General features: G+C 44.9%; 1 protein-coding gene across 4 annotated transcripts in view; it reads right to left on the bottom strand.

Annotated features, from left to right (window-relative positions):
* Positions 1–12,500, bottom strand: part of trim9 (tripartite motif containing 9) — a 39,555-nt gene that overhangs the window by 6,333 nt on the left and 20,722 nt on the right. For 2 of the 4 annotated variants that reach the window (XM_048227261.1, XM_048227262.1), the window contains exons 4-8: positions 7,633–7,743; positions 6,921–7,074; positions 6,522–6,667; positions 2,430–2,568; positions 1,015–1,053 (exon numbers count right to left, since the gene is read on the bottom strand). In XM_048227261.1, the coding sequence (XP_048083218.1) occupies positions 1,015–1,053; positions 2,430–2,568; positions 6,522–6,667; positions 6,921–7,074; positions 7,633–7,743 (589 nt within the window). The remainder of the gene's footprint in view (positions 1–1,014; positions 1,054–2,429; positions 2,569–6,521; positions 6,668–6,920; positions 7,075–7,632; positions 7,744–12,500) is intronic. The other 2 variants (XM_048227263.1, XM_048227264.1) reach the window with 1 other exon arrangement.

Here is a 12,500-nt window from a genome sequence, read left to right as displayed (position 1 = left end):
TTACCACGTCTCGCGGACCACTTGGGATAGCTTGTGGACCACCAGTGGTCCCTGGACCACACTTTGAGAAACACTGATTTAGCTGAGAAGCTAAAGTAGTTGTTTGGCCTCCTAAATGCTTTTATTTTATTTTAATGTCCCTTTTGTTTTAATCAGTTAACAAGCTCATTGAATTTCATCTCAATGTGTTCACTTTCAGCTTTACTGTATTATGGAGAGCTTGTTCTGCATGGCAAGAAAGACCTTGCATTTGGCCACAAGTAGAGACTGTTTTCATTGCTATGACTTTTCAACATTGGTTGCCTGGTTGCCTGTCTGAGAATTCAGACTAATTGGCTATTCCCAAACCTGTGGCACTAATAGAGTATTCAGCATAAAGTCTCAGCCACTGCTGCAGTTTGTCAGAGTATGCCAACAGACTAAAATAAGTGCTCAAGAAGTGCCTAGGGTGGGGGGCTTGTGTGAGCAACAGAAAACTCACAACAAACACACACACACACACACACACACACACACAGTATATGCACATGCACACACACAAACACCATACACACGTATACACATGTGCCCGCCCACACAAACTCTCTCTCTTGGATGATTTGAAGCACATGCACTGGGAATCCAGGCAATAGAAAAACATTCAGTGTCATTCAGTGAGTGGGCAGCTTGCACCCCAACAGTACAGGCAGCACAGCTAACACACCTGCACCAACCTCTTACAATAACATTCCTCTTTTCACAGGAAATTCACAATATTCCGTGTATTTAGCTGTGGAAAGCTGCTGAACTGTTGTATGCATACTATTCTGTAATGGTCAAGGACATGCTGCTACTGTAGAGAGTGGAGCAAAACAGGATGCAGAAAGATGGGAGCCACCTACTGGTCAGAGATGGTGGTGCATGCACACGGTAACAAACAGGTGAAAAGGTTGACAGAGCATTTCATAAGAACATGATGTGTGTCTGTGTGTGTGTTAGTGTTTTAGTGTGTCTGTGTGTGTGAGCCATCCATACCTGCAGCAAGTGAGTTAATATCGCATGGGGGGAGTCCAGCTGATGAGGAACGAAGAGAGAGGGAGTGAGAGAGACGAAGAGAGAGGAAGGGAGAGAGGGGGAGTGAGGGAGGGATGGAGAGGGCAGGAGGGAGGAATAGAGGAGGGGGGATTATATGGATAAAGAAGAAAGGAAGGATGGGGGAAGCAAGTAAAATGATAGAAAGAAGAGAGAGAGAGAGAGAGAAAGAGAGAGAGAGAGAGAGAGAGAGAGAGAGAGAGAGAGAGAGAGAGAGAGAGAGAAAGCAGAACACATTGAAGCCGAGGGAAGGAGAGAAAGAAATTCGAGAAGCAGATTTCATCAGGGAAGCTGGATCAACTCAGTGGCCTCCTAACTCTTCCCTCTGTTATACGAACTTCATTACACTCTGGTAAACATTGTACATCACCTGCTACAACACATAGCAGAACACCTGCTACAGCACTTGCTATTACCTGCCATCTATAACACTCTCAGTGCAGGATTACTGTGTTACTGGACATCAATCACAGCTAAATGGCTTGCTGGAGAATACTGTGTCAAATTACTAAAGCACTAGAACACTCCACTTAAAAAAAACAACATATAGCTCCACTAATCATCAAAATAAACTGATTGGAACATCTTAAACAATTTGCTGACTGTTTTGCGATGAGTCTGCAGTGAAGCCCATGTCAGTCTAGATCTAGATCTCCATCATAATCAGATCTGACATGCCGCCAGTGGCTGGCATCTCAAATCTGACGCCTCCAGGGGCCTGAATCCTGCACTTTAATAAGCGGGCACACATAAAGGCAGTCTTGCTGAGAAAAGAACAGCAGCAACTAAAAGGGACAGCTTGGGACGGAGTCAGCTCGATGCGGAATACCATCAGCTGTGGCTAATGAACTGAAATGACTGATTTTTGGCAAGCGTAGCTGTCTGCAGCGCTGGGTTTAAAGCTAAGAACGACTAAAGAGGCTATGCTTAGCGCACAACTCCATTTGGCTGCGTTATACATGGGGTACTCTAGGCTGGGAATGGAGCGGTTGCAGTTCCATGCTTCTAGAGAAGCCTCATCAGGCCAACTGCACAATCTCAAGCTTCCCTGTGGATAAGCAGTGCCAGCAGTCAATGGAGAAGCAAGCACATTTATGCACACTATTTTGCGGTTTGACTTTAATGTATGTGCACAAGCATGTATGAGTGTTAATCGGTGACTATGTATGCATGTATAAACTGTGCAAGTGTGTACATGAATGTTGAATTTGTGGATGAATTTATTTGTTGATTTATTGGTTGACTATTGTGTGTGTATGTATGTCTGATGCCTGTATGTGTATGTCTCTCTCTCTCTCTCTCTCTGTGTGTGTGTGTGTGTGTGTGTGTGTGTGTGTGTGTTGTGTTTGTGCTCTTACTTTCAGAGGTCTGCATGACGAGGGTCTTGCTGTATTGGCCGACACCGCTCCCGTTGAAGGCTTTGACACGAGACCTATACGTGCTGTTGAAGTGAAGGCCATCCACAGTGCAGATGGTCTCTGTGCCCACATACACCTCCCACGCACACACACACACACACACACACACACACACACACACACACACACACACACACACACACACACACACACACACACACACACACACACACACACACAAAAAGAAATCCAAGACAGGATTTAGTGTCTCCTAGCTAGTCCCTGCTGATAAAGTGTCCAGTCTGTTTCTGAATTACTGGACAAACAGCACAGTCTGAGTGAAGCTCAATAAAGCTGCCAGTGGTTCTTTCAAAAGCTTGCTTTATTACTTTCCCCTTACTGGACATCAATCACAGCTAAATGGCTTGCTGGAGAATACTGAGTGCCTACTTAATTCTTCCTTAATTCTCTGGATACAAGCAGGGCCTGAATTAGCATTTTACAACTAGGTATTCACCTGCTATTTAATTGATGTACTACATACAGTGCATATTATTATTTCATAGGTTCCCAGTTAAAGCAACACCAAATAACTTTTCTTCTGTCGCACGCACGCAATTTGTTTATCCAACGGCTTTGTAAATAACGATGTCCAAAGACAAGGTAGAATATGTTGCAAGTAGGCTACGATGTATTGTGACATCATGCAAGTCAACTTACATAGTGTGGTTATAGCCGATAGAGGGCTGCGAAGTGAATGCAGAAGTGCCGTTCACCCTGAGTTGATGAACCACGGAAACAATTTTGGAAACATTATTTTAAGGTACAAAAAACTCTTTGGTGTTGCTTTAAGGCACAACATTTCTATATGTCTCTTATGGAACCCATATTTGCCGGAACAACATTGTATTCACATAGAAGGCACCAAAGCAGTTTGCTGAAATGCTTCATGCAGTAAAACTGAAGGTGGAACTACTACTGTGCTTTAAAATCACACTAAGATTACCATCCAATGTTATTCTAGAATGTCCATGTAACAAGGGTGTAGTGACCATTGCTGTGCAGGTCTCTTTAGCTCCACGTCGAGCAATTTAAGGGCGTTCATGATGACATTTGAGAACATTGTAAGACACCGGGTAACAACAAGGATTCTCTGAGAATGTACAGTGTGGGTTAAGACAAGCCCAAAGTCCCAAAGCTGTGATGCCTATAGGCTGTGCACGTTCACGACAATCTGAGTGATGTCTAAAATACAGCCAGCCCACTGCAAAGCCCATACACACTGAGGATCTCTCTCTGCCTATAATTACTCTACAGAGAGTGGGCGAGGAAGAGAGCACGAGAGAGTGGGTGTGATGGAGAGAGAGAGAGAGAAGGATTGTGAGATAGAGTGATAGAACAAGAGAGAGAGAGGAGAGAAAGAATGTGGGAGAGATCCATCCCACACAATGTGTTTAAAATAGCAGATCTGCTCTTCCTGTAGAACCATGTGTATAGAGCTTCACTGATGATCAACTGTGAATCATAAACACACTCTCTCTCTCTCACACACACACACACACACACACACACACACACACACACACACAAACCTTACGCCTCTTATGCCTCTTACGCATGCAGTCAGGGCCAGTTTGGAGTGAGTGTGGGTGTGTATACTTTTGAGCATGTCAGTGTCAGAGTAGCGATGGTGGAGAAGGGAAAGTGTGTATTCATGGCCGGTTAGCGTGGATATCTGAGAGCACATGGACTCGTTAGTACACAGACACGTGCGCATGGGTGCCAAGAATGCCAGTTTGGTAATGTGCCTCTCTGTATGTATAAGTATTAAGTATTAAGTATTAAGTATAAGTATATATACTTATATACATTTGGTCTCTGCATTTATCCCAATCCGTGAATTAGTGAAACACACTCAGCACACAATGAACACACAGTGAGGTGAAGCACATACTAATCCCGGCGCAGTGAGCTGCCTGCATCAACAGCGGCGCTCGGGGAGCAGTGAGGGGGTTAGTTACCATGCTCAAGGGCACTTCAGCCGTGCCTACTGGTCGGGGTTTGAACCGGCAACCCTCCGATTACAAGTCCGAAGCGCTAACCAGTAGGCCACGGCTGCCCTAAAAACAAACTGCTAAGAACAGAAGGCCAAGAAGCGATGCAAAACTTCATGTGAATTACATTCAAAGTGTATGTGCACATTCATTTTGAAGGGTACTGTATCTCTAATGCTTCAACATCAGTGAACTGGAATAGTGTCTATAACTCTTCGGCAAACCAATCAATTGATTTCATTTTATATGATTCTTCATTTCGGTGCAATCAGGTTTTATCACAACAGTTTGTAACTTCAATCAAGTGTCAAGTGGAATAAGACATGTGGATACATATACGGAGGATAATCAATCATTGTCGTGTATGTATGCATGATCAATCATTCATTCAATCATTGTGTGTATGTATGCATGACCATATGGGTTCCTTTTTTTGTGGGTTCAGTATGAGTATGAGAGTATGATGGGGGGTTGGGGGGGGAGGCAGAGAGACCATATGTTGTCCATTGCCGTGTCCATTGCGGTTATTTTTTCAGTGCAGTTTGTTTGCCTGTCTGGTTTCTTGGTGTTTTATGCCCCCAACGTTGTTTTCAAGGCAGCGCTGCCTGGAAGGCACTAGGGTTAGGCATGGGTTAAGGTTAGGGTTAGGGTTGGGGTTAGGTTTAGGATTAGGTGCCTTTAAGTCAGCCGTGGCAGCGCTGCCTGGAAGACGATGTTGGGGGCATGAAACACCATCGAAGTCGTCTGTCTGTCTGTCTGTTAGTCAGCAGGATTATCCAAAACTACCTGGCCGATTCTCATGAAACCTAGTGTAGCATGGGCCAAGGAGATATTTGGGAGAAGCACAGATATCCAGAGATCCACAAATTGTTGCTCATTTCTGAGAAGCCAGCTATGAGACAAGCCCTCTGCTAACCTGGCAAACAGCCAATCAACTAGTCAGGTTTAATCACATGACCTAAATCTCCCTGCCTGTAGACACATTTGACAGCCTGCCAGTGATACGTGTTCACTCAGCATCTGGATGAAGTGATTGGAAATAGATTTACACACCCCACAGGTTCATCCTGTTTAAATCACCTGCAGGCAGGATTTGTCTTCCCTTTGATCAGGCTTAAAGAGCAACTGGAAAATGTCTCTCTCTTGTACCAGTCAGCCATAGGGCTCACTTTACCAAGAGCAAAGTGATGAGGTTGATGGTGAAGGGCCTTGATGCAGGTGGATATGCCTACTAAAGAGGATGGGGATGCTGAGCACTGACATGATGGGCTTTTTCTTTATTGACTACCAGGGATAAAATTCAAGCCGCTTGTGTGTTCGTGGTTATTTGTTTGTGTGTGTGTGTGTGTGCGTGCGTGCGTGTGTGTGCGTGTGTGTGTGTGTGTGTGTGTGTTTTCACAGCTAAAGAAGTAAGATGTCACTTGAAATGAACTTCCTGTGTGTGTTTGAGCTCACTATGGTCGTAGCTGCAGGTGGTACATCCAAGTTGTATGTGCATGAGTGAATCCAATCAATATAAATGGTGTGCACCTATATACTACGTGCAGTATATGTGCAGATTTGTAGTCTACATTTACCAGGTGTTTTATTTGTGTATGTATGAATTCTCTGTGTGCACATTTGCACGTGCATCTTAAAGTGTCCACACATTCATTAACCAATTACCACACACACCTGCTCAGGGGGGTTCTGATAGATGAATCCAAACCTAAACACTAAACCCCGAGCTGTTACTGTAACCAGTGCGCTGATCTGGAAAGAAGTAAGGAGTGAGGCCCGTTTGGTCTTTATTATGTAGACCCAGTTAGGCTTTCTAGGAAATCTGTGCTGGTTAATGCATACCTAATAGGAGCATAATGTTGAATATCTGAGTGGTTGAGCCTTATTGCATGAGTTAGAGAGAGAGAGAGAAATACTGAATGAGAGAGTGAGAGAGTGTAAAAAGAGAGATAGTGTGAACGAGAGAAAGAAAGAAAGAGAGAGAGAGAGGGTGTGTGTGTGTGCCTGTGTGTGTGTGTGTGTGTGTGTGTTTACACACCCTAAATACACCCCCGTTTCCATCATCTAGCTCCAGGATGTATCCGTCCACTGCAATGGTTGAGAGAGGGGGCTGTTTCCACGACAACGTAGCACTATTGTTTTGAGTGCAGCACTCCTCTAGCTGAAGGATTGGAGCGGCCGGCACTACAAAAAGAGAGGAGTTGAAACATTCAAACAAACACACACACACACACACACACACACACACACACACACACACACACACACACACACACACACACAGGCACACAGGCACACACACACAGGCACACACACACAGGCACACACGCATACACACACTCACACGCACAAGCATACCCACAGGCGCACACACACACACACACACACACACACACACACACACACACATGCACACACACACACACACACACACTACCTTTCATCTGCACAAAGTCCAGCTGGTGTATGGACTGCAGCAGTGGTCCGCTGTCGAGCGTCAGGTCAAAGTCGCTGGTCATGCGCGGGGTCAGTGTACCCTTTCCCCACTGACCCTCCGTCATGTGCACTCTCCTGATGAGGGCGTCCGAGATCTGACAGAGGGAGGGAGAGAGAGAGAGAGGGAGAGGAGGAAGAGAGGTAGAATTTGAGGGATAGAAAGAGGAGTGAAAGGGTTTTGAAAGGGAGAGAGAGAGCAAAGAGGGTGAAAAGAGAGAGATGACGGAACAAAGGACACATTCACAAAGGTGCATTAGTATGCAAGAGAGAGCACTTAGTGTACATGCTCAGATGGACAGAGGAACTGATACAGAAAGAAACATAAAGTAACAGATAGAACAAACAGGAGGCTTTACATATACATACATACACACAGATATGTGTATACACACACACACACACACACACACACACACACACACACACACACACACACACACACACACACACACACACACACACACACACACACACACACTTGATTGTATGAAAATAGCACTAACTGACGCACTAACCATGTTAAAAAGCATCCGCCAAATGTAATGTAATGTAATGTACAGTAATGTAATGTAATGTAATATAATGTAATGTACAGTAATGTAATGTAATGTAATGCACAGTAATGTACTGATAGAGAGGGAGTTTTGGGGTACCTGTAGGAAGCCACTGGGGTCGTTTTCTTTGATGACCTCTAGGCAGTACTCCATCAGGCCTGTGGTCTGCCTCAACTTCACTGTGCAGTGGGAGATCTGGTCCCTCACCACCTACAGTAAGGGAGAGAAAGAGAGAGAGAGAGAGAGAGCAGAGCGACAGAGGCAGAGAGGTAGGGGGCAATAGGGACAAAGTTAGAGAGGGGTAAAAAGTGAGGCGATAATAAATGGGTTGTGGATGTGTAGTGAGAACGGCAAGAGAGAAAGGGAACAGTAGGCACAGTCATATCTCTTGTTCAGTGGCCCCTCTGGTTACACTGTCGACACGGCTTTAATGAAAGTCACTGCACTTGGTTAGCCAGACATTCCTCTTCCCCTTCAGGGAGAATCTCACACCCTCTCTCACTCTCTCTCACACATGGACACACACATGTGTACACACACACACATACATGGACAGCTTGTATTCTAGTTAAATTGCACTACTACTGCTGCTTTTGATAAAATATACTACTCCCGCCGCTACGAAAGAAAACATAAAGGCTAAGTAGTTGTAGACATAAAAGTCAAATGCAAGAGCAACAAGATTAAAAACGCATAAGAACAACACCAAATAGAGGAACACAGGAGCACATTAATGCTAAAGAGCAATTCTATTTCCAGTCTCCTCAACAGCAGTGCCTCGGAATCGCCAGCCCTGCTGACGGGCCGTTGCTAGGTAACTGCATCAGCGATTCTCTGCATCTCGCCCTGCAGGTTTCCATGGTGCAGCCACTCCGGGCTGAGCATGCCTGACTGTGCTGCCTTAGAGAGAGGGACTCCGCTGCGGAAAGACCCGCACACACACACACACACACACCCGCACACACCCCCAGCCACAGAGTCACACACACACAAACACAATCCCAGACTCAATCCCACATTCAATCACATCTGACATGGAACAAGAATTCCCCAGTCCACTGTAAACACTTCAGAAAGGAGATTTCCAGCTCTTGAGGCCCCTGAAGAGAAGGGAGGCACCTGCATCCTGTGGCATGGCATAGCAACTATAATCAGGGCCAGTTCATAGTCTACGCAAGCTACACAGACTCAGTTGATAATGCTCACACATACTTTGAAGAGCCCTCTCGTAGTCTATTCAAGCTACGCAGATGATACGCACCCATTGGAAATACATGACAAGGTACTTGCACTTAAGGCAGCGTTACAAAAATGTGGACAAAGCTATGGTTTGCTTTTGCTATGCATGTATGTGTTAAGCTAGATGGACATGAACATGGGGGCCCACAAAGAATTGAACTTCTGTCTGTGTGTGTTTGTGTGCATGTGTGTGTGTGGGTGTGGGTATGGGTGTGTGTGTGTGTGTGTGAGAGAGAGGGAGAGAGTGTATGTCCTGGACCAGTAGTGAAGTTGCATGGTTTTGGTCCCTTCAGGTGCGGTGATGGAGTCAGGGTGGTGACTGACTAACTAACTTAACTAACAGGAATACTCACTGTAGTTTCATACATGCTTAGGCTACCCATTCTGCAGTAGCTTCCATTCTGATGTGTCTATAGACCCTTTCAAGAGAGTTCCATTATCAGCATCATAGTTGGCCCCACAAGACTTCCTTTTTAACATTCCATATGTTATCTTAATGCAGAGGAAGTAGATTGGGGCCCAAATAGAACATTCAAGCATTGTTTTTGTTTTTATTGTTGAAAGGGTCTGTTAAAGGAATCTCACACATGCATGGATTGTTATTGTGACATGACCTCTGCTTTAAATAACAATGAAGAATAAAACCCAGCTGACACAGTGAGGTAACAGTTTTTGAAAACATTCCTTTCTATAACTATGTTTTATTAATAGATTTTACAAGCTCCAGCAGCCTTGGGGAAAAGCGATGACTCTTCATCACTTCATCAAAACTTCAGAGGGATCTAATGTGTTTTGTGTTGTGTGTGTGTGTGTGTGTCTGTGTGGAAGGGTGAGTTGTGATGAATCGATGTGTATGTGAGTCGAGTGGTGATAGGGCCAGCTGAACTAGCACTCTGTTTCAATACTCAGGACAAACTTCCCAAATTTGACACACTTACAGTACAGTACACACACACACACACACACACAAACACAATTTCACAATAGGTGTGAGCAGGCATTCTTGGGTTGTATTTATTTGGTGTAAACAATTAATTGACAGAATAAATCAATTACCTAGGGACACGACCTTGCCTGTGGTCTGGCCATGTGTGTGTGTGTGTGTAAGGGATGGTGGGGGTGTCTGTCTGGGGGTTCACACTAGGTTGCTGCAGTGAGTCAGTATTGGACTCCCATACCCCTGGCACTGGACCAGATGGCTTTTTTCTGAAACAACACACACACTCACAGACCTGCTCTCTCTCTCTCTTACACACATACACACACACTAAACAACTCACGTCCTAGTCTCTGCACTTGCAACACTGTCTGCTTACAAAGCAGCTCCCTAAGAATTTGACTCAACTCCATTTATTTTCTTTATTTACTCTCATTCTCTCTCACAGACACACACACACACACACATTCTGAGAGTGTATGTAGGCAACTCTTTCTCGCACACTTTTGCCCTGATTGCTCAGTGTCTATATACCAGCACTGCTAAGTATATTGTATATGGTGTGTATGTGCGTGTGTTTTCCTGTGTGTGCAAATGCATGCGCATAAGCCTGTGTGTGTGTGTGTGTGTGTGCACTCTGTGACATCAGTCCCAGTTACACTCTGTCTTGTCCTCTGCCTCTGTCCTTTCCCCTCCTCTCTTCTTTCCCCTCCTCTCTTTCTTTCCCCTCCTCTCTTCTTTTTCAGACTTCCCCGTCCCTCCCATCACAGTTCTTTCTCTCTTTCTCTCTTTCTCTTTCTCTTTCTCTCTCTCTCTCTCTCTCTCTCTCTCTCTCAACTGCATAGCCCCCAACACATGGATAAACCATATCCAGTATCCATTTCTCTGGCTGACTGGCTAAGGTACCATCTGGGCTTAGAGAAGGTGGCAGATCTTCCCTCTGTCCCACAAACTGCTATCTGCCAGGGCATTACTTCCCACATTCTCTTGCAGGAGCAGGAGACTACGAAGACCCCTGTGATGTGTGTATGTGTGAGTGAGTGTATGTGTGAGTGAGTGAGTGTCTGCGTGTGTGTGTGTGTGTGTGTGTGTGTGTGTGTGTGTGTGTGTGTGTGTGTGTGTGTGTGTGTGTGTGTGTGTGCTTGTGTGTGTGTGTGTGTGTGTGTGTGTGTGCACATGTGTGTGTGTGAGAGAGAGAGTGTGTATGTCCTGGACCAGTAGTGAAGTTGCATGGTTCTGGTCCCTTCAGGTGCGGTGATGGAGTCAGGGTGGTGAGGTGTGTGAGAGGATGATAGCAGGATTAAAATGGGGCTTCAGAAAGGAAGCAGAGATTAGAAACACTCCTAGAGGGGTGGCAAAGAAAGTCACTCTCTCCTTCTGAATATCTCCCTCTGTCACAAAAACACACACACACACACACACACACAAACATACTGGGACTAACGCACATACAAATGCACATGTACGCACACACATTCTCCCTCATTCTCTCCCTGTCTCTCTCTCAAACACACACACACACACACACACTGTGGCTGGTACAGAGTGGGGTGCTTCCTTCTGCAGCTATCCAGGCTACAGCTCCAGTTCTTCTCCTCTCTGGGATGCCTGGCCTGGTTTGGGCTATTTGTATCCTTACCGTGAATAGACGAGTGTGCTCCCGTGGGAATGGCCTATCGACTTTCCGAAGCGATTGAAACGGAAGTGGCTCCGCGAGGAGCGACAGGCTTGATAAAAATAATTACCGTGTCATCACAATCACACGTGTGACAGGTCGGAGACGAAGAGGACGCACAGGTCATGAGTGAGGTGTCCTAGCAGTCAGTAAGTTAGGGAAGCCACTACGGAGGTGTGTGTGTGTGTGTGTGTGTGTTTCAGTGTATGTGTTTCTCTCTATATGTACTATATGCCTCTGTGTGTGTGTTTATGTGTGTGTGTATGTGTGAAAGAGCAGTCTGTGATAGTGTAGGGATATCCACCTCTATTTATTTCTGATTTTGAAGACAGATGTATGATGTCAGTAAAGTGTACTGTTTGTTTGTGCAGCTGTTGTGTTATTCAGTTCAGCAACAATGTTCATACTCTTGCTTTACAGCTATGCAAACTGGTGATTAAGCTTCTGGTCAGCATATTATTGATGTTGTAAGGGTTATATTGATTTGATCTTACTACATTAGGGGCTCTACTGCTATCAGCTGTTGGCATCAGTGTTTTTGCGATGTCATTTGATACATCTCAGATAAGAAGAGGCCCGAGCAACACACACTCACGCACGCACGCACACGCACACACGCACACACACACACACAGTGCTGTCACACAGCCTCCACGTGCTGTCTCCTCTATTCACATCACATGATGATAGATCACCTCTAGGCAGAGCTTATGTGTATGGCTGTATGGTAAGCTAGTCCCTCTCTATCAGAAGCAGACTGATTACCTAATGTTCTAGATGTCATGGCATGTGATAACATATCGATTATGTGTAAATATGTTTGTATGAGTGGAAATCAGATAATAATACTATAATACATATAATAATAATACAGATAATAATATGTTATGTAGATATTTCACATTTATATCACAAGCACTTTTACAGCAAACACTAGTAATAGTATTGTTTGGAATCTTTTATTGGTCACCACTCTGCTCAAAGAGCTGCAATGCCTTAGGGAGAACAATCTCAGGTCTTCAATTAGAAGGCCATTAATTATTTCATTGATTGATACGAGGCTTGGCTTTCACAGCATGATTGTTTGTGTGTGAGTGTGTGTGTGTGTGTGTGTGT

Source organism: Alosa alosa, chromosome 19 (assembly GCF_017589495.1).
Source record: "Alosa alosa isolate M-15738 ecotype Scorff River chromosome 19, AALO_Geno_1.1, whole genome shotgun sequence".
Classification (NCBI taxonomy): Eukaryota; Metazoa; Chordata; class Actinopteri; order Clupeiformes; family Clupeidae; genus Alosa; species Alosa alosa.
This window is presented reverse-complemented; position numbering and strand designations above follow the sequence as displayed.